This window comes from Gracilinanus agilis, chromosome 6 (genome assembly GCF_016433145.1).
Source record: "Gracilinanus agilis isolate LMUSP501 chromosome 6, AgileGrace, whole genome shotgun sequence".
NCBI lineage: Eukaryota > Metazoa > Chordata > Mammalia > Didelphimorphia > Didelphidae > Gracilinanus > Gracilinanus agilis.
In genome coordinates, this window is record NC_058135.1 from 14,735,740 (window position 1) to 14,751,027 (window position 15,288).

At 49.3% G+C, this 15,288-nt stretch overlaps 1 protein-coding gene across 1 annotated transcript in view; it reads left to right on the forward strand.

The window, feature by feature from the left end:
* The window catches only part of DUSP4 (dual specificity phosphatase 4), a 12,330-nt gene extending 5,139 nt beyond the window's left edge, over nucleotides 1-7,191 (forward strand). Inside the window, exons 2-4 of the mRNA XM_044681122.1 lie at nucleotides 4,310-4,455; nucleotides 5,660-5,879; nucleotides 6,575-7,191. Of these exons, the coding sequence (XP_044537057.1) occupies nucleotides 4,310-4,455; nucleotides 5,660-5,879; nucleotides 6,575-6,942 (734 nt within the window). The 3' untranslated portion in view covers nucleotides 6,943-7,191. The remainder of the gene's footprint in view (nucleotides 1-4,309; nucleotides 4,456-5,659; nucleotides 5,880-6,574) is intronic.
* Nucleotides 7,192-15,288: the final 8,097 nt, after the last annotated feature.

Below are 15,288 nucleotides of genomic sequence, written 5' to 3' on the forward strand. Positions count from 1 at the left end.
TATATATATATATATATATATATATGTATGTATCTTATGCAAAAGAGTCAGATTACACAAACCCCACCCCCAAGAAAAGGGGGGTGACTAGCAGAATTCTTCAGATGGGGAAACCAAAGTTTCCCCTTTCAAAAGGTCTTTCTTCCAGAAGGTCAGGCTGTTTCCTTATCTTCTTATGAAGTGGGGGAATCATGCCCCCTCATCCCAATACAGTAATAGCCAAGGTTATTCTGTAGTTTCAGAGCCAGAGGAGATGCCACTGTCTTAAGAAGTCTGGATGTATTCCAAGATGCTAAAGACATGTGTCCACTCTCCCTGACAAAAGGATTTTTGTAAAGCATTTCATGGGATTTGAACTGGTTATTTTACTCCCAATCTGATTATTGATTCTCATACAGTTATTCAATCAATGAATAATTGGGATTTTTCCTTACTAAAATACTGGTTATCTACTAGGATTACGTGCAAAGAATATGCAGCTATTCCGAGGCATAAAAACAGTGAATAGGAACTGAGGTTGCTTTAATTAGACTATCTTTTACAGTAGGCAGTAGAGGAGGAGTCAATGCATAGAGACAACACTAGAGAGAAGCAATATCTCAGTCATCCTTTCGTGTATCAGATGGAGGATCAGATAGACTGAGGGATGGGGGTGTAGGTTAAGGGTGTTTGAAGGGAGCATTAGTAGATACGGTGAAGACTAGAATGAGGGCAGGAGTTGGAGAAGGAAAGTGGTGAAGCAGCCACTGAACTCATTGTCCAAGGAAGAAGAATGGTGAAGGAGCCAGAAGATAATGGCCACAAGGTCTAGATTGAGTGATGGATTGAAGTGTGTGAAGTCCTCCCAAAGAGGAGGAATGATGTGGTCAAGGGAGAGCTTAGCGGTGGCCATGAGAAGCAATGAATAAAATTTCTCCTCCCCTGCCTGCAGTGGGTTAATTGGAAGAGGATGCAATCAGTGCTGGAAAGGAATCTGGTCTTCAGTGTCAGGGAGGAAGGTCTTTGACTGCTCTCCAGAGCGCTCTCCATGGTGCCACTCTGCACCCAGGAGACCAACAGAACAGCCTTCAAGCTTGTGTTCTGCTGCAGCTTGTAGCTGGAGAAGTATGCCTCAGTGTTGAACATAGCAACCCATCTATGGCATGTTATCCTGGGTGATACTGGAGTGGAAGGACCCAGATTCAAATCCTGCCTCTGAGGCTTACTACCTTGGGCAAGTTTCTTCCTCTATAAAAGGAGGGGCTGGACTCAGTGGCCTCTGTGAGCCCTTCCAGCATTAGATCTGGGGCCCTGGGTTTGTGTTAGTCTTCTGGGAGCTTCCCTTGAGACCTCTTGGCATTGCTTGTTAACCAGTGAAGCATATGGAGTGCGTGTGCCTCTGTGATAGCCAACCAAGCGCCTCTTTACTCTCCCACTGCTTTCCTCACTGCACACCCCCCCCCCCCCGGGGTGGCCATGATCAGGTACAGGCTGCTTCCCACTGTCCCCTCCTTGCTTAGAGACATCCGCAAGGATGGAGAGAACCCAAACAAGCAAGGACAGTCAGTGAACACTTCCCACAGGAAGTGTGGCCTTAAGGTGTAGCCAGGGAGAAAGGAGGGTGTAGGGTGTTCCAGGTATGGGGAAACAGAAATAGGGAGGAAAACTTGCAGCTGTAATACCAGACTCCCATCCTAGGGGCTTGAATGTCAAAGTCAGCCTTATTAGGACAATAGAGCAGGGACAAGTAAGGCTTTGTAGGGTGTCGTTCTCTTTGGAGGTCACTCCTGGGCTTAGCCTGCCCATCGAAGAGATGGAATCTGCCTGTTCCTGAGATGGAAAGGTTAAGACACTTTCCTCTCTGGGACTCAGTTTCCTCAACTCTAAAATGGTCCCTTAGGTAGTAGTTGTGACCTCTACAATGGGAACTGGAAAGGAAAAATGAAAATCAAAACTAAATCCTTGCCCTCAAGGTGCTTCCATTCTACCTGGGCATACCATGTGCACAAGTCAATCAGTGGAGATCTTGGTCTGGTGGTATTGGAGTATTGGAGATTTCCTTGTAAGAAAAGCCATTCTCCCAGGGCACACTGATACCTGTTCTGCTTTGAAAACTGCCTGGCACATTGAAAGGTAAAGTCATAGGCCCAGAGTCCCACAGCCAATATATATGCCTGAAATAAGACTCGAACCAAGGTCACCTGGACTCTGAAGTTAGCTAAGCTGGGTTGCTTCTCATTAACTTTGTTGCTAATAGTAGAGGGAAAATGGAGGCAAGAGAGAGCTCTAACAGTTAAGAGGAACAGGAAAGGAAGGCTTCATAGAGGAGATACCCCTCAAAGGAAGACCGAGATCCTGAGAAACTGAGATAAGAGATTCGCATTCCATGTACATGAGGGACAACTTGTGCAAATGCATGGAGGTGGTAGATAGTCTTGTGTGGAACAGCAGAGCAGAGGCTGGAAGCTGAGTCTTCCCACGCCAACCACATACCCCCCTATTTCTGGCATCAAGCTGAACAAGGGCAGAGAAGGAAACCAAAAACAAGTGGAATGACTAACCACAGGTCTGAGGCAGGGCTCAATCCTGACTCCAAGGCCAGGGTTCCATCTGTTATTGCCTTGATGGGCTTGAGGTCCATAAGGTACTAACTCTAGGTCACAGCAAAGCTACAACTCCCAGGTCCAGGTTATTTCTCCCTGGCCTCTACACAGGTAGCTTGGAGCAGCTGGGTGATTCTGTCAGGACATGCCCAGAACAGAGGTATCACCTCCAGAGGATGCTGCCCAGACTGAGGATCCCAGGGGGATTCCATCCAACCCTCCCCTTACTCTCTCTTCTCCCTGATCCTCCCCCAAATGCTTTCCTGAAGAGAGGACATATGTGACCCTTTGTTGCCTAGTTTCCTCTGTAAAATGAGAGGGTTAATCTTGACATTCTCTATGTTCTCTTTTAGTCCCTAATTTCATTCTCTGGGATTCCCTCCTTGCACCCCACTCCAGCTCCCTTTAGTTAGCAGCTGTTTGGAACATTGGCCCCTGCTCAGACCTTTCTTCCTGTGCCTTTGGGATACTTCTCAGTCCATTCAGTGTCAGTAGAGGCTGAAGGAGAAGTTGGGAGATGGCTTCAGAGGATTGGCCTTGGTGTAGGGATGGAGCCACAAGTAATGGGACCCTGCAAAGTAGCTAGTTCTTTTGGGAAAGTTCTTCTCTGGGTGGGCTAGTCTGTTTCATGCAGATCTGACCATGAATATTCCCCTGCTCAAGAAGCTTCAGGGGCTCCCTTTGGCCTCTGGCACAGGAATCTGTAAAATTTCTATATAATCACTGTATTTCAGCATAACTGATTCTTCTTCAAATCCTATGCCTTTAAAGCTATGATTCTGGGGGCAGATAGGTGGTTCAGGGGATAGAGAACCAGGCCTGGAATTTGGAGGTCTTGGGTACAAATCTGGTCTCAGACATGCCCTAGCTGTGTGATCCTGGACAAGTCACTTAATCCCCACTGCCTAGCCCTTACTGTTTTTCTGCCTTGTAACCAATACCCAGTATTGATTGTGAGCCAGAAGGTGTTTAATAAATGAAAACATGGTTCTGAGGAAGAGGTCCGTTGGCTTCCTCCAGACTGCCTGAGGTGGGGGTGGTGTCCAGGTCACCAACTCTGGTCCAACCTTCCCACTTTTCCCATACCCACATACACCAGGTAGGATGCCACTTAGACCTCCCTGTCAGGCGGCTCTGTGTGCATTCGTAGGGCCATCACTGTGGGAACTTGGGAGCAGTCTATGTGAGTCTTCTGAGCCAAGTCAGGGAGGTGTCTGAGGCAGGAGCCTTCCTGAGGAGTAGAGCTCTACAGTTAGCTCATTCTACAGAAGTAGAAACTGAGGCCAGGGAGGGACTGTAGTTGCTACTCTATTCCTTGACATGATGCGCTACCACAGTGCATCATGTTAGGGAATAGAGTAGCAGCTACACAAGCAGGGCTCTTGGGTGTTAGGAGTCAGAGGAAGCATGAAGATGTCTAGAAGCCAAGCTTTGTCTTCCAGGAATTACAAGACTGGGGTAGAAGATCGAGAGAGGTTGAAGCATAGGGCTTGGGGAAGGTAAGAGGAGAGGAGACTAGAAAATTGACATTAGTGTAATGGGGGACAAGATTCCATCTCAGGTCTGACGGATGACATGAACGAAGAGAGGGTGAAGGCAGGATGGGAGCAGATCTGGGCAGAAGGATGTCCAATTGGTCTGGTGAAGGTTTCTAGTCGGGGAGGCTCAAACTTCCTACCCCCAGCTAGCCCCTCATCACTGACCACTTGAATCTTTCTCCCTTGTAGGTGGATATGAGAAGTTTTCTTCCGAGTACCCAGAATTATGTTCTCAAGCCAAGTCTCTGGCCACCCTTTCATCCCCTGTTCCCACCACCATCCCAGAGCCTCCTGACCTGGTCTCCAGCTCCTGTGGTACCCCACTACATGACCAGGTATGTTTAGAGCTTCTGAAGAGCCTTGGGATGAGAGGGAAGGCTGGCTATTCTTAGGTCCATTTCTGGAGGCCAGTGGGGGGACTGGAAGTGGACAAAGGGACCCATATTCTGGGTCAGCCTGTGCCCCTACAAAAATGACATGCCTCCAAGGACCTGAGGTTTCACTAGTATGGGTTGCCTGCTGCTGGGACAGTGTGGCCCTTCTCTACCTCCCTAGAGAAAGCTTTTCATGTTTTAATTAATAAATGCCTTTTCATCCATCCATCCATCCATCCATCCATCCATTCATCCATTCTCTGCCATACCATATACCAGGCTACCTCCACTGGCTTATTTGACTTCTCCGTCTTTCCTTTGCCTTGCTGTCATGGGGGAAGACTGGGGAGAGGAATCCCAGCTCACTTCAGTGGGCATGGGGCCTACGGAGAGGCTATCTTCTAGCAAGCCAACCTCAGCAGGCTGCTGGGGGTGGGCAGGACATGGCTTCTGGGAGGGAAGTTGGGGTGTCCTGCTGCAGGCTTCTTTCCCTGGGACTCATCCTAGTGGGCACCTGTCCACCCCATCATTGTACTTGGGTGTCTACCAGTCATTCCAACAACAGGCATTTGTTAAACACCTTAGAGGATAGGAGAGATCCACATTCAAGTCCCTGCCCTCAGGAAGCTGCTTCTAATCTAGGAAGATGGTACTTAGCAGTAAAGGGTGGCTGGAGAGAAGTGTTTTGGGCCTGGCAGTCAGAAGGATGGTGATTAGTGCCAGGGACAACACTTGGCATGGCCTTTCCAGGAAAGGTTATGTTAAGCTGATGACTATTTCTGGAGCTGATGAGTGGGGAGAACTGTGGGGTACACCCAGAAAATAAATGGCTGGGAACTGGCCCTACATGGGCCAGAGAAGAGGGATTCTTGAGTGCCTGGCATTTGGAAATGCTTATGGATTGATGCCTTGATTGGTGGGGTGACTTCATTAAAGCAAGCTTGGATGGCCCCCAGGCCCCAAGGTTCCTTCCAGCCCCGGACTCCCATCCTAGGAGAAGGCGTGTGAAATGGGGAGATGGCAAGTAGCAGGTGCTGGCTCCTAGATGGAACCTGCCATCTCCCAATGGTCAGGCTGTGGGCATTTCCTCTCTGTTCCCAGTGACCCTCCCCTGCTCTGGCCTCCCTCTGCATGGCCTCTGAAGTCTGTCTTTTGCCCTGCACAGGGTGGGCCTGTCGAGATCCTGCCCTTCCTTTACCTGGGCAGTGCCCAGCATGCGGCACGGAGGGACACACTGGACGCACTGGGCATCACCGCATTGCTGAATGTTTCCTTGGATTGCCCAAACCACTTTGAGGCCCATTACCAATACAAGTGCATCCCTGTGGAGGATAACCACAAGGCAGACATTGGCTCCTGGTTCCTAGATGCCATCGAGTTCATTGGTATGTTGGTTGCCTGGGAGCTGCCGTGTGCAGGAGGTTTTGGGGTGGGGATGCCAAGGAGCCCCCCAGAAGAAGGCCAGCAGAGGAGACGGCGGGGCCTCCTCTGTTGGGGCAGAGCACTCCTCCCTTCAGATGTCCCAAGGAGGACAAGATAGGCATCTCCTAATCATCTTGGCCAGGCTGGCTGATGGCAGGAGCCAGCGGTCTCACTGCCCAGGGATGCCTGGCCAGGGCCTGGGGAGGGCAGTGAAAGGGCTCTGGCTGCAGAGTGGGGTGATGGATGTGGTGGGCGCAGGGTCAGAATATAGGCAAGTGGTACTCTGGGCCAGCACCAAGGGTCTGGAGAAAGACAAAGCACTGGGAGTCACACTGAAATGGGGAGGGGGAGCACCATGCAAACACGGAGGGCCATGTCTGATGAGGGAAGCTGATGCCTCAGGCTGGATTTGGCTAACCTCTTCCTTTGTCCTGTCCTCTGTCCACACTCCTTCCCTCCCCCTCCTTTTCTTCTTTGTCCCTCCCCTTTTCTCCTTCCTTTCTCCCCTCCCTCCCTGCTTCCCTTCTCTCTCCTCCCTCCTTTTCTTCCTTTGTCCTTCCCCTTCCCTCCCTCTTTTCTTTCTCTCCCCTTCCCTTCCCTTTCCCCCGCTTTTGCCTTCCACTCTGCTCCTCCTTCCCTCCTCCTGTCCCCCCTTCAGACTCAGTCCAAACACGCCAGGGGCGGGTGCTGGTGCACTGCCAGGCGGGGATCTCGCGCTCCGCCACCATCTGCCTGGCCTACCTGATGATGAAGAAGAAGCTGAGGCTGGAGGTGGCCTTTGAGTTTGTCAAGCAGCGGCGCAGCGTCATCTCCCCCAATTTCAGCTTCATGGGGCAGCTGCTGCAGTTCGAGTCCCAGGTGCTGGCCACGTCGTGCGCGGCGGAGGCCGCCAGCCCCTCGGGGAGCCGCGTGGAGCCGGCCGAGGCCTCCGCCCCCGCCACCCAGTTTGTCTTCAACTTCCCGGTGTCGGCCCCCAGCAGCCTCCCGTACCTCCACAGCCCCATCGCCACGTCCCCCAGCTGCTAGGAGCCTCGGGAGGCCAGGCGCCGGGCACCGCGACGTTGGCCGGGCTGGCACGGGGCTCTGCTCCCTCTGCACTAGGGTCCCAGACACGCCACACAGCAATAACGGCGGGGCTGCCGCCCCTTTGCCTTTGTTTTCAAGCTGCCCCTCAGGCTCAGGAGCGGGACCCCCCTCCCTCCGGCCGCCGTGGGCAGCCTGGGCCACTTTCTGGGTTTCAACAGAACCTTGGAGGGCAGCATTTTTATTCCAGAGATCACAGACAGGCGACTCGTGATGAGAACAATAAAGAATACAAATATTAAGAAGGAATTGCTTCCTCAGGGTGACAGTGCAGCCGAAGGAGGGATCCCCCACGGGGGGGGGGGTATTAAGCATGATGGTGGAGACAGGACTGCCTTGGTGGTTGGGGTGGCTCCTGCACCCCCTTAAATGGTGCTGTGGTGGTGCGGAAAGAACAATCCCCGTGCCAGGCCTCTGGGGAGGACCATTTCTCCAGGTTCTTTCCTTCTCCACGTATCACGAAGATGTGCCGTCTCTCTTCTGGGCACACCTTACTTGGAATCACTGAGATGCTCCTTTAATATTGGGTGCAAACCCCCGTCTCCTAGGGGCCAGTCTGCCATAATGCTCCTAGCGGGCGTGCTCTTTGAAGGCCCTTCACTAGGATGAACTGGCCCTCCATCTTCTCTTAGGCAAACACGGCTGGCTCTCTTGGGGCTTGCTTAAAGGGGGGCACCCCCAGCATCACTCACCACGCACCCCTAGGGTCCAAGGGAGGAGGCTCGACTTGAAACATGTCTAGAATGTGTCCTTTGTTCTTGGGATCTCGTCCTTCTTTACACAGAGGCACAACACTTTTCGGGGGGTGGGAGAAGGGGCAATTTTCCCCATGCTGTCGTCGTGGGGTTCTGTGAGTCTTGGCAAGAGGGAGTTGGACTCTTGTCTCCAATGTTTCTCATCTTTGCAGGCCTGCTGCATCTCTAAGCCACAGGGCTAGTTGGGCTTGTCTCCATTGCTCCGATGTGATGTCTTCTCTCTAGAAAGCAGCCTCTGCAGCCCCCTTGGAAGGCCCTTGCTTAGCTCCTGTCCCGACAGCCACGGCCTTCAGGCCATAGCCCAGCAGTGCTCTGGACCCAGGTGTCCACTGCTGAATCCTCCCTCCCCCCGGTCTGTCCTGGTCAGTGTAGCATAGGCAGCAGGAGCCGTTGGGCAGCCCTTTAATCTTTGCCCTGATGCCCAGGAGGTCAGGGCTCCAGGCTCTTCCTTTGGTGTAGCCAGAGAGCCACAGGTTCCAGCAAGAGACAGCCAGAGAGGAGGGAAAGAAGGCAACTTTCTGGAGTAGCTGTTGAGAGTGACCCTTGGTTAAAACTGCCCCTCTTGACCAGAAATTCCAAATGAATCTGAAGGATTCATGCATCCATCTCATCATGACACATAGGATCTCCTCTCTCCTTACCCATTTGCTCCTGAATCTCATGAGTAAGTTGTGCTATCAGTAGGTCCTTTTGTCCTTGTTTGGTTCATAGGGCCCTCAGACATCATCTAGTCCAGTGTATTCCTGAATGGGAATTATCCCTGCAACATCCTAGAAAAATAGACCTCCAGCCTCCACTCGGAGCTCTTCACTGATGGGGAATGCGCTGCTTTCCAAAATGGCCCTTCCACTTTGTGAAATTCTAGACCTTAGAATTTGTGCTCTGAATGTGTCATTTTTCCTTATTGGGAGTAAAAAAAAAGAAATTGGTCTCACCACAAGTCCCCTCACCAGATCCTCCTGGTTCTCCCGTCTGGGGCCAAGCAGAACCAGTCTATCTTGTACATGACAGATTTTTGAAGACAATCGATATGTCCTCCTTGAATCTTCTCTTTTCCTGGCTCTGAATCCCAACTCCTAGCCTCATTGGGTCTGTTCTCCTCATCATCTCGGTTATCCTCTTCTAGACACAGTGACTTTCCCATCCAGATGGGACCTGTCTGCTTCCCTCACTTGCTCAAGATCTCATTCACTTCCTAGTGTCATTTAAAAGAATTCCCAAATGAGAAATAACACCATCATTGTGGATGCTGTGAGAGAATTGCCCAGAGTCACAAAGCCAGGATGTTTCAGAGTCCTTCACTGGGTCACAAACTCTCAGCCTCCTGATGTTCCAAGTTGCTAAGTAGATGCTGAAATCTGTAGGAGTTGAAGTTTATTCACCAAGAGTTCTTTATGCCCCTGATCTCAAGTCTAGTGCAAAATAGAATTCCTTGTTGTTCCATTCCTTTGGGACATTTCTGACTTCCAGCGAGAAAGGCCTTGAGCAAACCATGAGGACTATGGTCCTATGGGTCAGCTGGATATTCAGCTCCTGCGTTTCCACCTGCCTGGGACCAGAAGGCGGAACTGGGTACAAAGGGCACTTTATAGGATTTATTCACCTCTTCAGGTGTGAGTCAAGAAATCGTACCAGCTCCATATTCTCTGGGCTCCTCGGTAGCAAGACAAAACTCTCTTTCCTAAAGAAATTTTGAATGCTATGAACCCCTTCGCTCCTGGGGCTCAAGCTTGGGCTGGGTCTCGGGAGAGAGGGAGGAGGGAGTTGCATTAGTCATTGGCTCCACCGGGACATGCGGGGCTAATGTTCTTTTGAGAGTGGGGAGGTAGGCAAGGGAGATAGCCCTCGGCTTCACGAAGGACGTGTTCTCTTGTCCTGCTGGGCAGAGGAAGGCCTTCATAGGTTTTGGATGGCATCTAAACCTGCTCATCCCATTGAACTCATGTTGCCCAAGGATTCGACTATGGAGCTGGGGCCCAGGGCCTGCTGGATGTGCTCTGAGACTGTCTGGTTTGCCTCCCAGGGAACTCTTCCACTTGTCTTCCTTTCAGAGGCTGAGCAGGAAAGTACCTTTCCTGGAGAATGGAGGGAGCAAAGCGATACTCCCCTCCTTCCTCGATTTTGTAAATAGCCTCCCTCTTCTTGCAAAGGAAGGTTATGTCTTGATGTGGCTTGTATCTGCTGTGCTTACATGTTGTGTGTTGTTTAGATTTTGCTTTGTCCTCTGCTTGTTGTTTTTGTTTCTGTGGTGGTTTTTATTTATTGCTTGAAAAAGACCATTGGAAGAAAAATAAATGCATTTTCAACAAACAGTACTAGCTGCTTTTGAGAACCGTGTATCTCTCCCCTCTCCTGGTGTCTGGCACATTGTAGGTGCTTCATTGAATGACAAATGCCTATATGTGTTACAGTGAGAAAAAGACCATATTCAAAATCATGTGATCTGTATTCAAATCCTGCCTCTGCCATTGATTAGCCATGTGATGTTTGGTGAATTCCTTCCTCTCCCTGCAGACTTTATCCAAATATTAGCTGTCTCAAGCCCAGCCTAGGAGTCTTGTTCTCGGGACTTTTTGATGTGAAACAACTGTCTGAACATACTTCCTTGCTCTTGATTCGAGAGCTGATTTTTTTGGACCCCAAGGTGTCATCCCATTTCTCCTTATGACACTATTTTATTAGTATAATCCCAGTATTTCTAGCCTGGAGCCTTCTTATGGAATCTTGGTTCTGCCACACTGACTTAGAAGGCCCAAGTCCTTCTGTCTTTTGGTGCTGGTCAAATTGCTTCCCCTTTGGGCCTCAGCTTCCTCATCTAAAATGAAGTTGAGCAGTATGACTTCCACAGTCCTTTGCACATCTAAATCCTGTGTGTCTACAAGTGGCCCAGAGAGCAGGGATGATCATCCAGAGCCAGCAATGACCCTCCCACCTGAATTCCCTCCTCTGGGAGTTGCCTGGCCTGCTTTTCACTGGGCTCTCCAGCTGTAGTCACTTCCCTGACCTTGACATCCCCCAGCATCTTTCCAAGGCAGCTTTTACTGGGAAACAAGGAAGGGTCACATTCCCCCAGAGGGACAGAGCACCACACTTGCTCTCACCTTGTCATAGGTGGGTGTTGCTACTGAACAAGATACTTCAACCTCTGTTCCTCATCCTTGTACACGTGACTGGATCCCCAGAGACTCGGCTAAGGAAGGTGAGGAGCAGTTTTGATTCCAAGCTGTGGGATGGAGAGACCAATCAGATATGCAGGGAAGGGCAGCCGACACATCGGATGTAGCATACTCAAGGATTCTGGGGAGCCCTGGGCTGAGTATAAGGTGAAATTCAGTAGGGATGAGTGCTGTCTTGCACCTGGGTCCTGACAAATGAGAAGTCTGAAAAGGATTTGGGGATAGGATACAAGCTCATCATGAAACACTGGGGTCGAATCAGTGAATCAGCGATGTGAGGTGGTGTCCAAAGAGAGGTCGTGGGAAGATCTTGGGCAGCATTAGGAAGGGCAGAGGGCTACCATGTGCAGGGAGCTGGCAGCTCCTCTATCATCTGCCCTGCTCAGGCCTCACCAGAATCAAACCTTGGGTTCAGTGCAGGGCACTATGGCTCAAGAAGCTAGAGTCCAGAGGGAAGGGACACAAGAGAAGTCCATATCCTAGGAAGCCTGCTTGAAGGAATTGGGCATGTCCAATCCAGTCATCTTTGCTTCACAAACTCGGGTATATTTTCTTGAAATTCTTAGCACTGAGTCATCACTGGCCAGGGGAAGACAACCCTGTAAGGTTCAGTGACAATTGGGAGGCAGCCCCTCGGAACTTGTATGGGTGCCTCTACCCGCCTACCGTTCCCCATCACTTAAGTGTACACACGCTAGATCTGCTTTAAAAATGTCTTTATTGGTTATTAAATGATAACAAGTACTGCAGATTAGACATAGAGCCAAAGCAGTTACAAGTTAGAGTTAACACGACCATGTCTGAAATAGAAACCTGCCGGGCAGGGAGGTTACCTTGGTAGATATCCTCTCTTAGCAAGAGGGAAGGGGCTGGGAAAGAAGGGAAATAAAGGTGGTTATGGCAGCAGCTCCAAGTGACCAAAGACTTGGCATGCCTGTGAAGTATTCTTCCACGGCATCAGTGGACAACGGCCAGCAAGTCAAAACCATATAGGAGTCACGGACAGACTGAATACAAAAACGAGGACGAACTCCCAGGCCATGACCTGGGGCACACACGGACAAACACCACTACTGGAGAATACGACTCAAATCAATACTTCTGCTACAGCTGCTGCGGAAAAGCCTGTCTCCACAAGCGGGAAACCCACAGTTTGGCCACGGTGTCATCTAATAACATACACCACCTTCTTCTAACAGGACATTTTAGCTAAAAGGTAAACGAGTACAAATATTGCCACCAAAAAGAGAATGAGGCGCAAACAGTGGGATCCAAGGCAAGCAATACGCAGTCACGAGAAGAGCTGAAAGGGATAGATCATTTCACAGATTAATGCATTTAGGAAATTGCACGGCACTTTCTGGAAACCCAACTGTGGCAGCTGCCAACACCCATCTTTTGACTTCAGGAGTCTTGCCGAGCTGTCTTATGGCTGTGAATTGTACACCACCATGGTTTTGGAAGAATCAAAATGACTAGTAATCCAATGGTGCGATGTGTGGCAAGCAGGCTGCAACATTTTACCAAGGACAACTTGTATGTGAGTGAGAAATGGTGTGAAAGACACAACAGAGGACAAGATAGGGGAAAGGTGAGAAATGGGGCAAGCTTTGAGACCACAGATGGACAGCTGCAGGGCTGCACTGAGAGCCTCCTGGGCCTTGGGGGGAGGGGGGGGCGGGAGCTGTCACTTATACAGAACCATATTGATGAAACCCTGGGCCCAGTCATGTAGCGGAATGCCAAGATATTCAGTGTCTATATATCAAGTCAGCTTCCAGAGCCCCGGCCTCAAAAATAGGAGGCACGAGGGAAGCCAAGTCTTTCCTGCAGATTGACCCTAAGCAATGGGCATGTGACTTCTTTCTTATTCTAAAACTTCTTGGGGGACATGGAAGGACTCTTGCCCTTGCCCTTGGTCTTATTGCCTTTTCTCTATAAGGGCTCTTTAATCAGGAAAGGACCCCTGACACAATCCTTGGTCTTAGGGAGACGGCTCCCTAAAAATAGTAATTTGGAGTCTAACAAAAGTATGTTTTGGGAATGGCAGAAAAAGGTCAAATGACCTTAATCCTTTCCAAATGGGCTGCTGACACGAAAAGGTCATTTCCCCAAACCCTTAAATCTGGTGTCTAGGAGACTTTGGGCAGGGGGTGTGGGGTGTGTGCAGATGACAAGTACACTGTCCCTCATCCCTCAGGCCTGGAAGGAAATGTTCCCACAAAATGTCTAACCGATTACATCTATGAAAAATCTTCTCACTGGCCTTAGAATCAGAGAAACTTCCATTTAGACAGGACTAGAGAGTTCATCTAGTCCAGTTCCCTGCCTGACAGCTAGCTCCTTTCCACAGTAGCCCTAAATTATCCCTCAGTGTGACAGAAAACAACACACCCTTACAGCCAACCCACTACATGGCTTGGAGGTTGGGAAATGCTTCCCTCTACTGGGCTGAAAACAACCTCCTGGGAATATCCATCTACCGGTTGATATCAATTCTTCTTCCGAAGGCTGCTCAGAACAAGTGTGTCCTCTTTTCCATGACCACGCTCTGATCTACCCATTATGTAAGACTTCCATTTCTCTCCTTTGGAGTGAGCCCAAACCACACGATGCAAGGGAGACATAGAACCTATCTATTCCTTTTCTCACAACCTAGTTTCTCAAATTAAAGGAAACAGGCTCAGGGAGGCTTTTGGCCTACCGAGTAGATTCTCTTAAGAACAACTTATGGAAGAGGATGGAGAAGAACTGGCACAGAATGAGATAAATTAGGGTCACAAGTTAATGTGTACCAGAAGAGGGAATACTCTCATGGATGGACTTGTCATCTCAATGGTGCAGAGTAACTAAATTCTTGTTATAATTAGAGCTTTCTACATCTTTCACAATTGAGCAAGACACTTTGCGATCCTTCAGTTGATAGCACTCTTTTGAGAGAAGTTCATTCAAAAATGTTGGTATTCCTAACCAAAGTGCCTCACCATTTCTTTCCTTAGACCAGTGTGACATCTGAAAACTTGAACACATTTTTTACAAAGTAAATTTCTGAGGTGAAATCCAATGTTGTGTTGGTCAAGAGAGTTGGCCCAGAAGGCCAAAAGATTTTATTTTTACAATCTCATTAGCCTAAAAGAGCAAAGAGGATAGCTAAACACTGCAGATAGCTGGAGGGGACTGGGGTCTGGCCAGACTAGAGACAAATGCTTAGAACAAATCATTCCTGCTTTCAAAGGAATTCTCACACCTGGGATGATCACAGGAGATTTCACATAGTGTGTCCAGTTTTCATAGGAGTTGGAGATGAAACGTAACAGAAGACAATGTTAAGAAAATGCTAGCAAATTTCCTTCCCATTCTAAACATGCTTTGCTATAGTGATGTAATGGTGATAATAATAGGACCTTCATTTCCATTTGTGGTTTTTCCTCTTTTAGGCACTTTTTTCTAGGTTCCCATGCATGAAGCCATGTTGAGGGAGAGAACTCAAGATTTTCCTCTGATATCTACCTTGGGGTCAGAGCTGCTGATACTATCTTGGTTCCTACACAAGGCCTCACTGATCCAAGAAAACTCCCAATGGTGGTTATTCTATTTAGCCTGTTGGAGGCTGAAGATATGAGAATGAGAAGAGCTGTAGTTGGCTCACTATGGCGTACGCTGATCTTTTGGCTAAGTTACCATCGAGTTTCTAGGCAGGGCCAAAATGGCAGGCACCCAATTTTGACTATAAGGTGCCAACAGTGTAGCATTAGAGCAATACCCTTTCACTGGGCTCAGGGGAAGGCCACTGGGAAGGTGAATAGGGCCAAAGGAGAGTGGGAGAGGGTATAGGACTCTGAGCAAAGAAGAAGTGTCTGTGCTAGGAAGGGCAGGCCTTGGTCTGTATGACATCTTTGCATTTTTTTGCCAATCTACTTGGTTCAGAAGACAGGTTGATGCAAATTTTAGAAAGGTCATTGCAGTGACCTCCAGAGGGCTAATTTTTCTTCAAAGAAGAGAAGGGATATTCACTTGACTGAAACTTAACGTGCTACTTGTAATAATTTCAAAGGCCTTTTCTCTTTGTGGTAAATGGACATTCTAAATGCATTAGACTTATGCTAGTAACCATAGTTTTAGATCGAAATCCAAGGGTAGTCTACTGCAGAAAAATCCGAGGGCTCCAGAGGTTTTGGCCAGCCTGCCCTCACACCGGATTCTAGTTTACACCCCATCAATCCCAAAGTCCTTTCCTGCCTGTCCTTTCTGCAGGACAAACTGTGAACTCCAACCTTCACCAGACAAGAGCCAGTCCAAGGGTCTGAAGGGTCTTCCTCGCATATGCCTTCACTCTTCTCACCACTTCAGGAACCTAA